This window comes from Patella vulgata, chromosome 4 (assembly GCF_932274485.2).
Source record: "Patella vulgata chromosome 4, xgPatVulg1.2, whole genome shotgun sequence".
NCBI classification, from domain to species: Eukaryota; Metazoa; Mollusca; class Gastropoda; family Patellidae; genus Patella; species Patella vulgata.
Window position 1 is genome coordinate 25777373 of NC_065882.2, and position 17587 is coordinate 25794959.

Consider the following 17587-nt stretch of genomic DNA (forward strand, 5'->3'; position numbering starts at 1 on the left):
ATAAATAAAGGTTGTGGTTGTCTGATTCATTTTTTTAACTTTACACATGCATGTAAGCTAAATATTGTTCAGTAATCCATTTAACAGTGACAGTAAATTCATTACAGTGTACATGTACAATGCCTTGAAAAAATAAACCACTGGTTAATTAAATATTGAAATGTAAAATTATTATGGGTAAGAATAAATACACAATGGACCCAGGATGCTTGATAAATTTACAAATGGAAAATATTTTCTTTTGCGGCTTTATTTTATCTCTAAGATAAGTAAAAGTACTGGTATTATTTTCAGCTGAAATCTGATATACTGTTAATAATTTGAACTTGATTATGTTGTCATCTATAAAATAGTGGACCTACTATGAGTCTATATGAGAAAATACATGTATTCAATAAAATGAGTACTGTTCTCTCTAATATGGACTGGGGTTGTCCATTTTGATAAATATAATAAATTCATAAAGTTACATTGTAATGGAATATTACATATTGTAATGGAATTTTACATATTGTCAATTTCATCCTAAAACCTGAAATCAAGATTACCAATTGGGCAATGCCACTATAAAACAGCATGCATACAACTTCTGATAATAGTTTTGATATTTAAAGGAGCTAAGTCGCTAATATTTGGGATCTAGAAATTGACACAAATGGGCTGCAACACATATAACCTAATATGAATGTAAACTGATTTACATTCAATCGTTTCCGTTTTTTACTCTTACGCAAGAAGTCTTAATCGAATGGCTATCTCTAGTATCTGGTTATTCCAGTCTAAACCGGTAGTATTTATTGTGCATGCTCTTCAGATAAGAATATGGCATCACATTTGAAATGACTTGTGGAATATGTCTAGCCTCATTCTTCGAGTGCCTTGTTACATTTGGTGCTTTAACGCATTCTGATACACGATTCGTGTACCAATGGTAAAATGTTTATTTTGTCGTAAATATTGGATATCAGAAGCCCATCTTTTCCTGGCAAGATCATAACATGAATGTTGATTTATTTATGTTGTTTATTTATTGCATACATTTTACAGGCTATAATAATACCGACACCCCCATTGTTATTTATGTTTGTAATATATTAATATAATTAGTTACATTATCAGAAAATAAAAATAATTTTCACATAATTGTACAACTAATTGTTAGTGACTGAATTGTTTGTTATAATATATGTATTGAATAATTAAAGGATCATAAACTCATAACAAACATGTGCTCACAGGCAGCAGAAGTACATGCTAGCAAGTGCTGGCTTTAAAGCTGTTCACCGTATGTTAAATATTTGATATCAAGAGCCCATTTTTTCAGAGTAGGCTAAGATAATATCACTATGGGTTGGAATGGACACATAATTTTTGTTTGTACTGTTGAAGACTCTGGATAATATTGAGTCGGAGTGTCATGCTCTTGAATGACATTTAATGCTAGTTCTAACATGAAAAATGATGCTTTGGGGAAATGGGAAGAAATGACGGGAAAATTATATGGCTGAACCATGCATGTAAAATTTAAAAAAATGTTATGTCTTAATTTGGGAGTATTACACAGGCCTACAGGTAGTATTATTTAGAAAAAGAAGAATGCAACATTTAGTGCAGATATAAATACCAGTACATATTTTAGAAGCAGCTCATATCCGTTTTTATCTACTTCATTTTATTCTTAACTCTATGTACAAGTGTGTGTTGTATTAGCTATATACCCGATAAGACCGCGTGTATAACATATCTAAATTCTAGGGGAATGCAATAAATAACAATAAACAATACTATTTTAATTATATGCAATACTTTGTTTCACGTGTAGATCTACTACGGTTACATTTACGGTAGAATTTCAACGCTAGTCTAGTAGTAAGTAAATGATACTAAAATAAACACAGTACGATATAATATCATTTTCAGAAACCATGAATTTGAATACCACAATTTGACATTTTTATATGCCTCGTTCACACAAGTGATTTGTTTACAATGAGGGCCGCCATATTGGAAAAGTCGTGCAATTATTGCATTGTCAACACGTGTTAAATTACGGTGTTCGTATGCTTGCATAATAATGCTTACATTAAAATATTAACAGTTAATTAAATAAATTAGTATTACCTTGACGTGTCAGCAAAGGACAGGCAATAAAGATAGAGGTAGTGTTACTGTCAACACATTATCCGACATCACCCTCTCTGACCGCCAAGAAGCAGCATCTCATTATGTATGCAAAGTTCAAAGGTCACATCACGTCTTGTGCAGTGTCCTGCCTTTTTGTTATTTCTCTTGAAGATAACATAGCAAAGAATACATATCTGAATAACGGGGGCTACTTTTTCCCACATCTTGCAGAATTATCTTGTCATTTAAATATAAGCAATTATTGCCCCAAAAGACAAGTTGTCATATTAAATTTTTTTTTCAAGACACAAATATTCTTTATTGTCTTAGAATACAAAATGAAATAGAAGCTATCGATAATACATCGAATAAAACTATCCGAGGTTTATTAAGTAAAACTTGACCCGGAAATAATGTTCTTTGGTCTTGTTATCACATTATTAAACTAACAATCAAATCTAATTCTGATACTCCTTTGCTAAAATGACAATTCCTCTAAATTAATCTGATTGAAATTATGAAAGTCAAACAAAAGGTTGGATTCAAAAATCTTTTATTTCTGCGTCACAAATGCATATATACCAATAACTCATACATCATTCATCACATGGTAAATATACAAAAATGCAGAATTTCACAGCACTTATAAATTTTAATTTTCATTAACTTACGCACTAATTCCAAAACGCACTAATAATAATTCACCCTCCTTACTCGCCAAATGTCAACAATTTTGTACATTTTTAAACAATTATATTCAAAATATGCCTAATGAGAATTTTGTTCTCTCTAAATCAAGAGCCTTTATATTAAATCAGTCTTTTTCAAATGAAAAAAGAGCAGACCACTAATATAAACATAAGTAGAAAGGACTAGAAAGATTTCAATTGAAATTGAAACCACAACAAAAGCCATTGCTTAACAGTCTGTGAAATTCTGCTTTAAGTGAACTTAGTAGATTCTGTCCAGTAAGTTCACCTGATAGCAAATTTAAACAACATACAATATACATAAATTGAAACTAAAGTGATTTTACAGAGAAGTGGGGACAACACGATACAGAATTAAGGAGCAATTACTGAAAACAGATTTTGGAAAGTTAGTTAAGGAAGGTTAAGCCACAGTTTCCTTACATATTTTTTTTTCTTTTTTGCATTTAGCATATCACAAGATATTAGGGGAATGAATTTTTTTTTTATCTTTAAAACATTTATTTATCTGAAACACATCAAGCATTCACGTAGTTGTGGAAGTGAACAAGAACTGGGTAATTTGTTTCTTTCCAAGTGATTAAATTATGTCACATACACATTATCGTTCTGGAGGAGGCATAAAAAATATCAACAAGAACATAAATGTAACTAATTTTATACATCATATTCAAAATAACCCTCAACTTGTTTAATAATTGAAAATTTAAGAACTGGCATATTTAGATGGAAACTTTGGTCACTGCATTCTTCAAAAACCCTATAAGACACTTATGCAATATCTGTCTTAATTTTTGCTTGTAATTTGATTTACACGCTTGTTGTTTATTGCTTGCAATGTCTGCAATTTGTGTGTCATGTATGCAGGTTTGTCTTGTAGGTTTTGTTTACATGTAGTGCAGTCCTCCCACACTTACGATTAATGTGTAGACACCCAGTTACCATTGAAAAGTCAAATCATTGACAAAGAGCTCCAAGGTTCCAAAGCCTCTTCTCTGTTTTTAAAACAGTACAAAAGAAAATTATGTAACTTTCATAAACAAAAAAAAAATCAAGCACTTTTGGTTGAAAAGAGTTTTCCTATAATTATGAAGAATGATACACAATGAATGTTCTAAAAATACATTATAAAACTGGCTAAATTTTGAAAATGTAAATAATATCTTATCATGCGGATGATATGAAAAGAAATAACTTATCTTATGTTCTTTGTCAAGGGCTAGAAAAATTGTGTTACTAAGCCCATATTAAGTTACATTAATTAATATTGAGAGCATAAATCACTGTGTCTTGCCTAGTAATGAAATTGATTGTCTAACAAGTGTACTACATATATATTAGTAGCTATATTAAAACATTTCCAGGCTGTCAAAAAACCTTCCATTGAAGAAGTGTGAAAAATGTTTTTTGGTAACCAACAGTAGTTAGGATATGTTTTCTGTTGATTGAAATATCTTGTACTAGTTTAAAATCATTTGTTAATGAAGCATCACTTGTTAATGAAACAGTCTAAGATAAGTAGTGGCATGACTCATAACTCACAAATTAGTAGTAATTAGTATACTTTAATCCCAGGGCTGGAATATACAATTTAAAACCAACTTTTGGAGCCCTATTTAAAATCAAAGAATACTACATGTAGAAATGTTATTGTTTCACATACTGATTGCTACTATAGAAAAGAAACAGATCATTCTCATATCAGAGGCATTAATTTTGAACACAAATTACACTAAAACTCACTTTTGTTGAGCATTGATTATTTTAAAATATATGCAATGGAAATCAGCCAAACATCACACAGTTGTCTAATTACTTGAAAGAAATTTCAGAGCAGGAATGGTATTTACACTGAGTAGAATATTTACATCAAATGAGTTTATTTACATAGCTGTATATTATACATTTCATATAAGTTATTGAAATCATGATCACAATGGCACTCACTTCGGCAAATACATGTATATATTCAAACTGTAACCAAAAATAAGTCAAATTATGTATCTTTACATATATATATTGTATATAAACCTGCATCCATACATATATGAATACATTAAATGTTTTTGTCTAATCTAATTTACTTTTATAATTACATATATTATTTGACGTCCACTTGTGACCATGTTGTCAATAAACTGGGGTTATTAAAGGAAAAGAAAAATCATTTCATTTATGTACAGATTTGAATAACATATCATATAACAAATGGAATACTAAGGCAAGCTGGACCCTCCTAGACTAGACAACAATATATTAAAACAATGCAATTCTATTCAATAATCCACCGATTTTTAACATTAATAAGGCAGCAAGAATCGTCTTTGATTTTTCTCCATTCAATATAATGGCATTTTTAAATAAGATTTGGTGGATTTGAACACTAATTTTGTACAATTAGAGGGTCAAACTTGCCTTAATATTAGGATAGTACAACATTACATATACACAGGTACATTACCAGTTACAAAACTGTTTTAACTATACATTACGTTACATACACCAAGCATAATATACAAATATTCTTATTTCTTTTTATAAATATACAAAGCAAACTTTATAAAGCATTGCTGATTGATTATGTATGGTATAGTTAATAGCTCATTTATGAAATATTTATTGTTTAATATCAAAAGTCTGGAATTTTCAATTTGAATGCGATATTCTTTGATAAAAAAAATAATCACAGTCCATCAATTGAACAAATTACTCATTCTTACTTAAGAAGAAATTACAATTTAGATATTAAATAACTAATAAGACAAATAAAAAAATCTAATGTTACATTGTGTTTTGTCATTTTTATAATAAATTAATTTTCTTTTGTTTTATATTTACCATCATAACACAAAGTCGAGATGAAATAAATTCATGACCGTAAGTTCATAAAATTTGATTGCCATACTTGACTCACATCTTTCGACCCTATTATAATTCACGCTATCAAAATAGTTTAATACAATGTTCTGGCAATTCAATTTGCTGGTCATCAATATTCCATTTTAGAAAATCAATTCTACCGTTTTCTTCTGACTGCTTTCTTTATTTTTCTATCTGTAGCTCCAGCCCTAAAAATAAGAAAATATGTGAATGAACATATACATGTACAAATAAATTCAAATTAAAGAGTTTTCACAAATAAATTTTTTCCATTAATTTCATCGAGTCAGCCATCTTTGATTCATGCAAAATATATATCTTATATGGTATTTAATGGAATTTACAATTTAATGGGCCACTTTATTTTGTATGGTATTTTATGCAGTATTTTGTCTGACCGGATGTTCAGGGGAGAAAACTCCATTTAGCAATATTGGGCATTATCAAATTGAACAAGACGTTTGCACTCCTGAGAAGGAAAAAGATAAGTTGCCAAGTAATGAAACATACAAGCAAAAACAGTTATATTGTCAAGCAGTCCTTAAGTTTTGTCGCAAAAAAAAAAGAACATAAATACAAATGGATCAGATAATGACCATTCTCGAACTTATTCATGGGGTTTAATGGTCACTGGATACAACCTAGATCATTTTGGGACTAATATACTGTTCAATTTTATTTCAATAATCATTTGCATGTAGGGATCTTCAGCAGTAGGAGGAAACCGGAGGACCCAGAGAAAACCTACGAGGTTGGACATGTACAAGCGTGGAATCGAAACCAAAATCAGACAAAAATTGTGACCTCTAGAGGATCCACAACCTTTTACACTATTTTGCATACAAGTAGCGGCCATTTTGTCGGGCAGTTAACGTTTTGATTTTCCCGAAATTCAAATAAAACATTCATTACGGTGCAACGGTGATATATTTAAACGGTTTTTAAGATAGGATACAAGAAGATGAACCGCAAAACTCCCTTGACAAGGTGACAAAAGATGGACAGGCTGATACGTCTGTGTGGGTACTGGATCATTGCTTGTTTGGCCTACATATTGCAGTTACTGCATGTAATTAAATAAATAATGAATTTAATGTTGCAAGTGAGGTGGTTCCTGATCTTATATTTTCTGCTGTTATTGTCATTTGTTTTTGTTATATCAGATCTCATGAGTAAGTTTCGTAAATTTTCGATATTCCCGTGATTTCCTAAAAGTCTTTAGTTTTTGGTGATGATCGATCTAAGATTGATTTTAGGTATCAAGTTGATTCTTTGGTGTATAATGTTGTTGGGATAGCCTCTGCGAAATAATCTTTATGTAAGTATTAGAAGCGATTTTCTTAAATACGACCATTGTAACCTCTAGAGAGTCCAGAAGCTACAAATGTGATTTTTTGTACAATCAGGAGCCGTAATCCATGAAGCTATGGTCTGATGTGCACGAATATAGAAAGGAACTGAGATGTTTGGGATATAAACATATATTGGATAAAAATTGTGACCTCTGATGTGCACAAACATCGAAAGGAACCGAGATCTTTGGGATATAAACATATATGTTATACGGTCCGATATGTGCGAATATCGAAAGGAACTGAGATCTTTGTGATATAAACACATGTTTCATTAAAATCGATTGTGACCTCTAGAGGATCCACAACCTTGATATTACATACTTTAACACTATCTGTGTACATGGAGCAGCCATTATGGTGTAACGGTAATATATTCCAACTTTTTTTTAAATTGGTTAAAATTGTGACCTCTAGAGAGACCACTAGCTAAAAACGTGATTTTTCTTACAATCAGGGGCCATAAGTTTTGTCAAAATCGGATAAAAATTGTGACCAGTAGACTGTCCACAAACAAACTGTGGATGGTCGGACAGGGGCGCCGACACAATATATGTCAACATAAAAATGTAGGCTTATAAAAAGATGAGATGATAAATATAATTTTTCGAAATCTGTTTGTTTCCATGAAATTTAACGGTTGAGTATTTAATGATGAAAGTGACAATCAATGATTATTGCGTCAGAGATAAACTCTACCCACGTAACAAAGTTAAAGAGTAAAACTGAACTTACCCAATATTAAAACTACCAGGCTGACCTGGGGTACCAAAATTTGGTGCAGTAAATGAAGTTGTAGGTGCAACAGCTGCTGGTCCTGGACCACCAAAAGCAAAAGCTGGGGTTTGTGGTGTTTGGGCTGTTGTAGCATTGCCTGATTCGTTCTATACCAAATAAAAAATATCAATCTTACTCAAACTATGATTTTCTTTTTTTTTAAAGGTTTTCCTTTGAAATGATATGGAGAAACAAGGTAATACACTAAATGTTGATATGATATAAACCTTTATGGAGAAATAAAAAAAAATAATCAAAAACAAGAAGCATGCAAAACTTTATGAGAATTCATAGTGTCAACTCGTTTTCTGAAGAAAATACATATTGTATAATTCTCAAGTTTAATAAATATTTTCTACAATAACTTTGCAATGTAAAAGGTGTTGCTTACAGATTTTCCACTGAATTGGAAAGTTGAACTACCACTATTTCCAGTAAAGCTTAGATTGGGTGTGGCACTAAACTGGAATCCTGAATTAAAAGAGTAATTTGTTTAATTTTAAAATGGAGGAAATATATCAATAATTTAAGTCTCTGATCATCTTTTAGGAATCTTTTACATGTAATCCATGCTCTTGTAACATGGAAAACCTTTTCCAAAGATACCATTATTATGCCTAAAGATTATTAGGTTCATATTCATATTAGCGAGATTATCTAAAGTTGATATTATGATGATTTTTCAATATATAATTAAACATAGTACAATTCAGATAAGCAAAACTAATCTTTGTATACCTGCATTAGATGAATTGCCAAATGCTGAAGTTTGGCCAGAAGCACCAAAAGCAGGTGTGGCACTACTGGCACCAAATGCTGGTGCATTGGTTGCTTGTGTTGATCCAATTGTTGATCCTGATGTAGAACCATTGCCACCAAAACTGGAACTACCAAAAGCTGCAGGCGCACCAGAGAAATTATTACTTGTGTTACCAAAAGACTGGCTGTTATTTCCAACACCACCACCACCAAATGTAAATAATGAGTCAGATTGTTTCTCTATCTTCTTGGTTACTGCTTTAAAAACTGGCACATTAGGAGTGGAAACACCAAAATTAAATCCTGTATTATTTGGCTGTTGTGTTGAGTTAGCACTAAAATTAAATACAGGTCCTGCAGTATTCTTGGTTTCTGGTTGAACTGCTACTGTAGGCTTAGCTGTAAAATAATAAAAATCCTTACACAAAGTATTTAAAGATACATTATTGAAGAGCTAAATTTGTCTATTGTCTATAAAAATCCATACACAAAGTACTTAATTAAAGATACATTATTGAAGAGCTAAATTTGTCTATTGCAGGTCTTTCTATAGGCTTAAATGTTATAAATATATATTATTAATTAGACATTTATTAACATGACAAGACCATAATCAACTCTCAATGCCATCAGATGCTCGAGATTTTAAATAATTAGAATAGTTCAGCCATTTAATAATTTAATTCAACCAGCGCTTGCCAGGCAAGATACGCTCACATTTTGCAAGAGATGGATAGAGATCAATCTAAAAAACCAAAACAAAACAAGTTATGGTCTGAAATGCGAATATCAAAAGGGACGGAGATCTTTGGGATATAAAGATATATTTTAAGTTTCATCAAAGGTTCACAGCCTTCGTATTACATACTTGTACACAATTTGCGTACAAGGAGCGTCCATTTGATTGGGCAGTTTCGTTTTTAATTTTCCTGAAATTCGAACTCAACCTTCATTATATTTAAACGTTTTTTTAAAATCTGATAAAAATGTGATTTTGCCTACAATCAGGGGCCATAATCCAGGAAGTTATGGCCTGATATGTGCAAATGAGATCTAAACCTGTAGAGTGTCCACAAACAAATTGTGTACGGACAGAAGGACAGAGTCGATGTCAATATACGTCCACATCATAAAAATGGGGAATATATACCAGTACCGTGATTACGATATAAACAAAGCACACATCTTGTCAAAACTACAGTGATAACTTGGCTCAGAATAAAGTAATTGGAATGAAATTTCCAATGTGTTCACTTTGCATTATCTATTTTTAAACTATTATAGCAAGAACGGCCAGCTCTTTATCGAAATCTTACATAATGTATCTTTAAAGCAATACAAATTAATTTATTTTAAATTTTGATGTTCCCACTTCAAATTTCAACTTTCAAGGAATATTTTGCAATGTGGCTTTAAGCCTTTGATGTTTGCAACTCTATTCTTAGTTTTTCAGTCAATAGCAGCATAATCATAAACCAAAAATACATAAATTTCTTCTAAACTTACAATCAAAAGGACCATTGGGTGCTGTTGAGGAAGATGCACCAAATACAAATGATTTCTTGGCTTTTGGTTCATCACTATCTATAAACAATAAAATATTTAGTTATTAGACATACATGTACCTATATATATATATACTGTACATTGTTTATGCAGTATTAAAATTATAAATTGTGCTGATAAATTTGACAAGGCGGCTATACATGTATAACTGCTTTAGATGAATTATAATGAGTATAATGGAACATTGAAGAATTATTCTTATAGTTTTATTTTAATTCACTTCCAATATATATCAATATCATTGGCAACAAATTTACATACCATCATCAATAGTACGTTTAGATGAAGTAAAGCTTGTATTATTTGTATTTGTAAGATTACCAGTCGGTGCAGAAGAAAAAACACCTAATCCTCCTGTATTTGTATTAGTTGTTGATCCACCAAATGTAAAATCATTCGGTAACTTTTGCTGACTATCACCTAGAGTAAATGAAATTAGATCAAAATTATCATTAAATTAAAAAATGGTCTGTCAACAAAAATAACCCAGATAAGCTTATATGGAGATAAATATATTTAATTACTGGTGCACTTCAAGCATAAGTTTGAGAATTTTTTTTCCGCCAAGTTTTTCCTTTATACATCAAATGTGGACAATCTGAGCAGATATAAGTTGACGGAATTATAAACAATATCTAAATGTGCCACAATGAAAATTGTTGCCTCTATTGTTTTCACAAGGTTTTGGAAAAGAGGGATAACTTTTAAGAGCAAGACTACAGAACTCTGAATATTGATGGGGTTCATCCCCTTAAGACCATAATTGCTCCACACACGAAATTGAAATAAATCCAATAAAAACTGTAGTGTAGTTTGCTCTCTTATGAACCCAATGCTTATCAAATTTTGGTTAAGCAGTGCTTGCCCACATTTTGCAAGAGATGGATGCAGGACAAGCTGCTGCTTTTTAAAAAAAAAAAAAAAAAAAAATTGTTTGTACAATCAGGGGCCATAAACCAGTAAATTATGGTCTGAAATGTGTGAATATCGAAAGGAACAGATCTTTGGAATATAAACATATATTTTAAGTTTCACAAAAATTGAATAAAAATTGTGATCTCTAGAGGGTCCATAACCTTAGTGAAATGAAATGAAATGAAATGTGGTTTTATGGCACGTCAGCTCCAACCGGGCTATACTATATAACCTTAGTATTACATACTTTTACACTATTTGCGTTCTAGGAGCGTCCATTTTGTTGGGCAGTTTTGGTCCGATCTTTTCGAAATTCAAACTCAACCACTAAAATCGGATAAAAATTGTGACCTCTAGAGGGTTCACAAGCTAAAAACGTGATTTTCTTGTACTATCTGGGGGCCATAATCCAAGAAGTTACTGTCTGATATGCAAAATATAGAAAGGAACCGAGATCTCTGGGTCATAAACATACATTTCAAGTCTCATCAAAATCAGATAAAAACTGTGACCTCTAATGCATCCACAAGCTAAAAAAAATATGTGATTTTCGTACAATCAGAGGCCATAATGAATGAAGTTACGGTCCGATGCATGCCATTTTCGAAAAGAACCAAGATCATTGGTAGATAAACTTATATTATAAGTTCCATCAAAATCAGATAAAAATTGTGACTTGAAGAGTATCCACAAACAAATTGTGAACGGACGTCTGGTCCGGACAGGGGCGACAACAATATACGTCCACATGAAAATGTGGGTGTATAAAACTGCAGCCACGTAAGGCTTTCAGAAAAGGAAGGTAACTCCGGAATGGTAGGTTATTTATGCTTAATATTGATATAGATCTTTCTCTCATGACCCCAATGCTTCACACAAAATCATAATTTTTTTTGTCTGCGAATGTTTGATATTAGTTTTATTTCATTGTAAGCCAGTAAAATCTGCATTTCAAACAACAGTTACCATACTTGTGATATAATCTCTATGGAATTAGATTTTAAATAAAAGTATCGCACATTGTACCTATACATTTATATCTGTAGATGTTAATTTTCTCGACAGCTTAACAAATCTGGAGTGGACTTCAATTTACTAAAATAGCGATGGAAATTTAGAGTGGGCAGAGCAGATTAATTAACTGCTACTGTCTGCGTTTTTCTTTTCAGTTAGTAGCAACTTGTACTGTATTATCCACTTAGAATGTCTATACTTGCACAGAAAGTATATTGGGAAAAGTCCTTGATTCTTGAGCATAAAAATCACCTACCAAAGGCTTATTGTGATTTCTCTTGAGGTTTCTTTGAACAAATACTTAACTTACAGAGTGCTTCTTTGCATTGCAAAGTTTGATATTTGTTGGTATAAAATACAGTATAATAATAAACAATCATAATTACCTAAAACAGAATTCGACCCCATATTAAAACCTCCAACACTAGATGGTGCTGATTGTCCAAAACTAAAACCACTTTTTATTTCTACACTTTTATCTTTCACTAAATTATTATTGTTTGTTTCTTGAATTTTATTCTTAGAATCTGAAGCTCCAAACACAAAGCCTCCAGTAGATGACTGACCGTTTGTATTTGTTTGGGAAGAGTTAGAATTATCCGCAGTTTTCAAGGGCTGATTAAACTGAAAGCCCTTTTCCAAATTTGTATTACCACCAAATATAGAGTTTGATTGAGCACCTAAACTAAAACCACTAGACACATTAACATCATCTGTCTTTGTTTGGCCAAATGCCATATTATCAGTTTTATTATCAGATGAGGCTGGGGGACTAAAACTAAAACCACTTCCTGCTTGACCTTCATCAGTAGATTTCGCAATTCCAAAATTAAAGCCGGTCTCTGATTTTTCCCCACCAGAGGCTTTGGGATTACCGAACGTAAAACCTGTTTCAGACTTCTGCTCACCAGATGATTTAGGATTACCAAAAGCAAATCCAGTGTCTGTTTTCGGATTTGAACTGGTGGTGTCCTTAGAACCAAAACTGAATCCAGTTGTTGTTTTATCAGACAGTTTATTATCAGTTGCAAAAGAAACTTTATCTGAAGATTGGCTGTCCGTAAATTTAAATCCTCCCGTTGTCACAGGTGTGGTCGAGTCTGTTGATCCAAATTTAAAACCACAGGCACTAGTATTTGTTTTATTTGAATCAACTGTATTAATTTTAAAACCAGAATCTGTGATTGTACCAGCACCACTTGATCCAAATTTAATACCTGATGATAATGTATTACTATTTCCTTCTGAAAGAGTCAACATACAATAAGTTACTTCAAAGACAGCAACAAAATATAGCTATTTGTCAGCTGTTTATAAACTAATTTTTATTTTAAAATAACATTTCATCTGACCGGTCTAGATTAAATTTTTTACAAATCACACAATAAAATCCCACCTTTATTTCTGCTTTGTACTGTACCTTCAGAAGTGGCACATGGCCAATAGTGAAACTAGCAATACTGTCATAAATGGTATGAGTTAAATACCAGCGATGTGCAAAATAATCGATAACCAATAGTTAAATCCTAATTATCGGTAACTGGTGACTGGATTATAATATTGATAACTAATAGTTATATAGTATTTATAAATAACTGGTGATTGTGGACATTACCATCAGTAACAAATAGTTTAATCCTAATTATTGATAACTGGCTACCGATATACTATCGATAACCAAGAGTTAAATCCTAATTAGCGATAACTGGCCACTGCAGATTATACCATCGATAACCAATAGTTAACTCCTAATACAGATACTAAGTGCAAAGATGTCAGTGACAGCACAACTGAATTTATTATAATACATCATACTTCCAGGGCCTCTATCTTACACCACTGACAAGAGGGACCCACACTGGAATATCCCAATGAACTTTCTCAGCCAGCAAAGGGATCTAACACGGGACCTCCACGTTTGCGAGCCAACGTGGCTCCCGCATCATCCGAAAGAAGCCTCATCTGCCAGCACTGTTTAACACATAATTTAATTTCCATTTACCTGTACTTTTGGCGCCTGGTTTAGGTGTTTCACAAGATATACACTTTGTAACATCTGCTTTATTCTGAACTAAACATACATTACAATCCCATGAACCTTCTTCTTTCTTAAATAATACTGACAAACTTGTAGCTTGTGTCACTAGAAAATACAAAGAAAATATTATCCAATCAGCTATGATTCTTTTTGCACTGCTCTTTGAGTATGCTCATGTATGGTTTGCCTGGGGTGCCACGGTGGTTCAGTGAGTAGGATATTGGTTCAATAACCAGCAGATCCCACGTTGATCCCCTGGGTTGGCTGTGGAAGTTCATTGTCATTTTCCTGGTTGGTTCTCCTTTGTCAGTGAGTGTAGGAGAGAAGCCCTGGCAAGGGACAACGTACAGTTGTTCGGATGGGATGGAAAACTGAGGTCCTGTGTATGCAAAATTTCCCTCATAGCATACTGCATGGTGTATGCCCATCTTCATTAGCCTAGTAGGAGCAGAACAATAGGACATTAAACCCCTCGAATAGTTTGAATAGTGTGAAACAGCTACTTAATTGATTATGTTACACAATGACAGATGTCAAGGGTACGTTATCAAGCCATCCTGACACATGAAAGTGGAACTGATTTTAATATCCTCCTGTCTGCTATCGACACCAATGTTGTCCAGATAGCACTCATTCGTCATTATCATAATATAAACTTATGGCTGGCCTGCAAAGCAATCTGTAATGAACTCATGATGTAATATAGCTAGCTACATAATCTCTTTGATGATCCTTTGTCTAGAAAGGGATTATAAGCAGGAATCAAACTGAGACTATAGAGAAGGCGAGAGCGTCTGAGTTAAGACCAGGAGGGGTCATGTAAGTTAGTTGGGAGTTGGCACCCAAGGGTTTCAAGTCACGCTAGGACCATGGCTTCCTCAACACAAGCTAATTACATGTTTGAAGAACAATAAAAGTATCATATGAAGTTAAACTAGTGTTGTCATACAGAACATGACTTTAAAGAACCTAAAAGTGTAACATTAGCAGAAAGTTATCAAATTTAAGGGAATCTGTGAATCAAGTTTCATGTGACAAACTAAGCGCGAAAAAATGTTTAACAAACATGATTTACCGTTCCACTGTATACAAACATTTTAATCCCCTTGATGTCAGTCGACGAGATTAAAAGTAGTCAAAAATTAGTCAATAAACTAATTGTAAGCTAACCTTTAAATTTGATAATTCCGTATACAAGCTCGATAATTATTCACAAAACAATAATTTTTATCTGTAACCATTTCCCGTTTAAGAATTAACCAAGTGTTCCCATCTGGCATCTTATTTGCCATCACACAATATTTTAATAAATTTTCATTCAATAAACAACATAATGATTGGCGGAAAATAATTTGAATTCCAAATTGGTTGTTTTCCTGGGATTTTAACTAGCCATAGACGTTAATACCTGATGGTTTGGAACCAGGTCTTGGGGTCTCGCATGCAGCACATTTTGTTTTATCAGGATTATTTTGTACCATACAGATATCACATGACCATGCTCCAGATGGTTTAGAAAATAGTGATGATAATGATTCTTTATTTCCTGTAATTGATCCCACTGCAACGAAAAATAAAAGAAAAGATACAGACATTTAAATGACAAAAATAAATGTTTATTAAAAATGTTCCATCGATATTCTCAATTAGAATCAAAGTTATCATGCAGTAAATGCTCATCATTAACTACACCATATTTGAACATTCTAGCTCAAATAGAAGCAGAGTAATTGTCACAAAACGTGTTACAGCATAAAAAGATAGGTTGCCAGGCAACAAAACATACGTCCACAGCAGCTATATCGTCCGGGCAGTCAAAAAGAGTTGTCGCATAGGAATCTTCGTCTCATGACCTCAAACACTGTATATAAATTTAAACTCAATCGGATATTAACTTTAGCCTCTAGAGCATCCACAAGATTTTTTGAAGTGATCAAGGGCCATAACTCTGGCAGTAATTATCGGAAATAGCTGAAAATCAATAGGCTTTTTCGTCTTGTGACCTTAAACACTGTGTATAAATTGAAAGTCAATTGGATATTAACTTTGGCCTCTAGAGCGTCCACAACATTTTTCAAAGTGATCAAGGGACATAACTCTGGCAGCAAATATTGGAAATCGCTGAAAATCAATAGGCTTCTTCGTCTAATGACCTTAAACACTGTGTATAAATTTAAAGTCAATCGAATATTAACTTTGGCTTCTAGAGCATCCACAAGATTTTTTGAAAGGCCATAACTCTGGCAGTAATTATCAAAAATCGCTGAAAACCAACAGGCTTCATCATTCTATGACCTTAAACACTGTGTATAAATTTAATGTCAATCGGTTATTAACTTTAGCCTCTAGAGCATCCACAAGATCAAGGGCCATAACTCTGGCAGTAATTATCGGAAATTGTTGAAAATCAATAGGTTTCTTCGTCTCATGACCTTAAACATTGCGTATAAATTTAAAGTCAATCGGATATTAATTTTGGCCTCTAGAGCGTCCACAAGATTTTTTGAAGTGAACAAGGGCCATAACTCTGGCAGTAATTATCGGAAATTGCTGAAAATCAATAGGATTCTTCGTCTCAAGACCATAAACACTGTGTATAAATTTAAAGTCAATCAGATATTAACTTTAACCTCTAGAGCGTCCACAAGCAATTGTGGATGCCGGACCGACCGACAACAATATACGACCACAGACCACATTTCAATTTGGACGTATAAAAAGCAACTCTTCTTGCTTCAGTTCCAGAAATAAGTAATCAATACACTACCTGGTGGTTTGGAACCAGGTCTTGGGGCCTCGCATGCAGCACATTTTGTTTTATCAGGATTATTTTGTACCATACAGATATCACATGACCATGCTCCAGATGGTTTAGAAAATAGTGATGATAATGATTCTTTATTTCCTGTAATTGTTCCCTCTGTAAAAATTTCAAAATAACATTTATTATCAAATTTATTCAATTCATAATTTCACTCTCCATTATATATCACCTGTAATCAAATATGAGGTAGCTTTTGTAAACATTTGGTCACATTAATCATTGAATTTATAAAGAAACTGATATACTTTCTTCGATATTTTACATCTATCAAAGTGTGGAAGTATATACCTGTTGCTGTAATTTTTACTGTATCGGCTTTCCTGAATTCTGGTTCAACTGTATTTTTGTCCTCTAAAAACAAATAAACAACATGAATATCATGCTGAATATTTACTTAGTCTAAATGAGAGGTTTAGCTAAATATTTATTAGGTCTAAAAGAGAGATTTAGTTGAATATTTAATATGTCTGAATGAGGAAGTTTAAATGAGGGAATTAGCTGAATATTTACTAAGTATAAATGAGGGAATGAGAACAAACATATTACATATTTCGTATTTCAAGTTATTTTAACCAGGACATCAAAACATTTTAACCCATAAGTGCATGGCTACGACCTACCCGTAGAG

General features: G+C 32.6%; 2 protein-coding genes across 3 annotated transcripts in view; both read right to left on the reverse strand.

Moving 5' to 3' along the window:
• Positions 1 to 2222, reverse strand: part of LOC126819251 (dystrobrevin beta) — a 79742-nt gene extending 77520 nt beyond the window's left edge. The window contains exon 1 of the mRNA XM_050547186.1: positions 2122 to 2222. The gene's annotated coding sequence lies outside the window, so the exon portion shown is untranslated. The remainder of the gene's footprint in view (positions 1 to 2121) is intronic.
• A 438-nt stretch (positions 2223 to 2660) lies between these two features.
• LOC126819248 (nuclear pore complex protein Nup153) overlaps positions 2661 to 17587 on the reverse strand; it is a 36537-nt gene continuing 21610 nt past the window's right edge. Inside the window, exons 16-26 of one of the 2 annotated variants that reach the window (XM_050547183.2) lie at positions 17248 to 17310; positions 16903 to 17055; positions 15544 to 15696; positions 14100 to 14240; positions 12484 to 13341; positions 10430 to 10588; positions 10109 to 10186; positions 8582 to 9001; positions 8235 to 8314; positions 7802 to 7950; positions 2661 to 5902 (exon numbers count right to left, since the gene is read on the reverse strand). In XM_050547183.2, the coding sequence (XP_050403140.1) occupies positions 5851 to 5902; positions 7802 to 7950; positions 8235 to 8314; positions 8582 to 9001; positions 10109 to 10186; positions 10430 to 10588; positions 12484 to 13341; positions 14100 to 14240; positions 15544 to 15696; positions 16903 to 17055; positions 17248 to 17310 (2306 nt within the window). In that variant the 3' untranslated portion in view covers positions 2661 to 5850. The remainder of the gene's footprint in view (positions 5903 to 7801; positions 7951 to 8234; positions 8315 to 8581; positions 9002 to 10108; positions 10187 to 10429; positions 10589 to 12483; positions 13342 to 14099; positions 14241 to 15543; positions 15697 to 16902; positions 17056 to 17247; positions 17311 to 17587) is intronic. The other variant, XM_050547184.2, reaches the window with a different exon arrangement.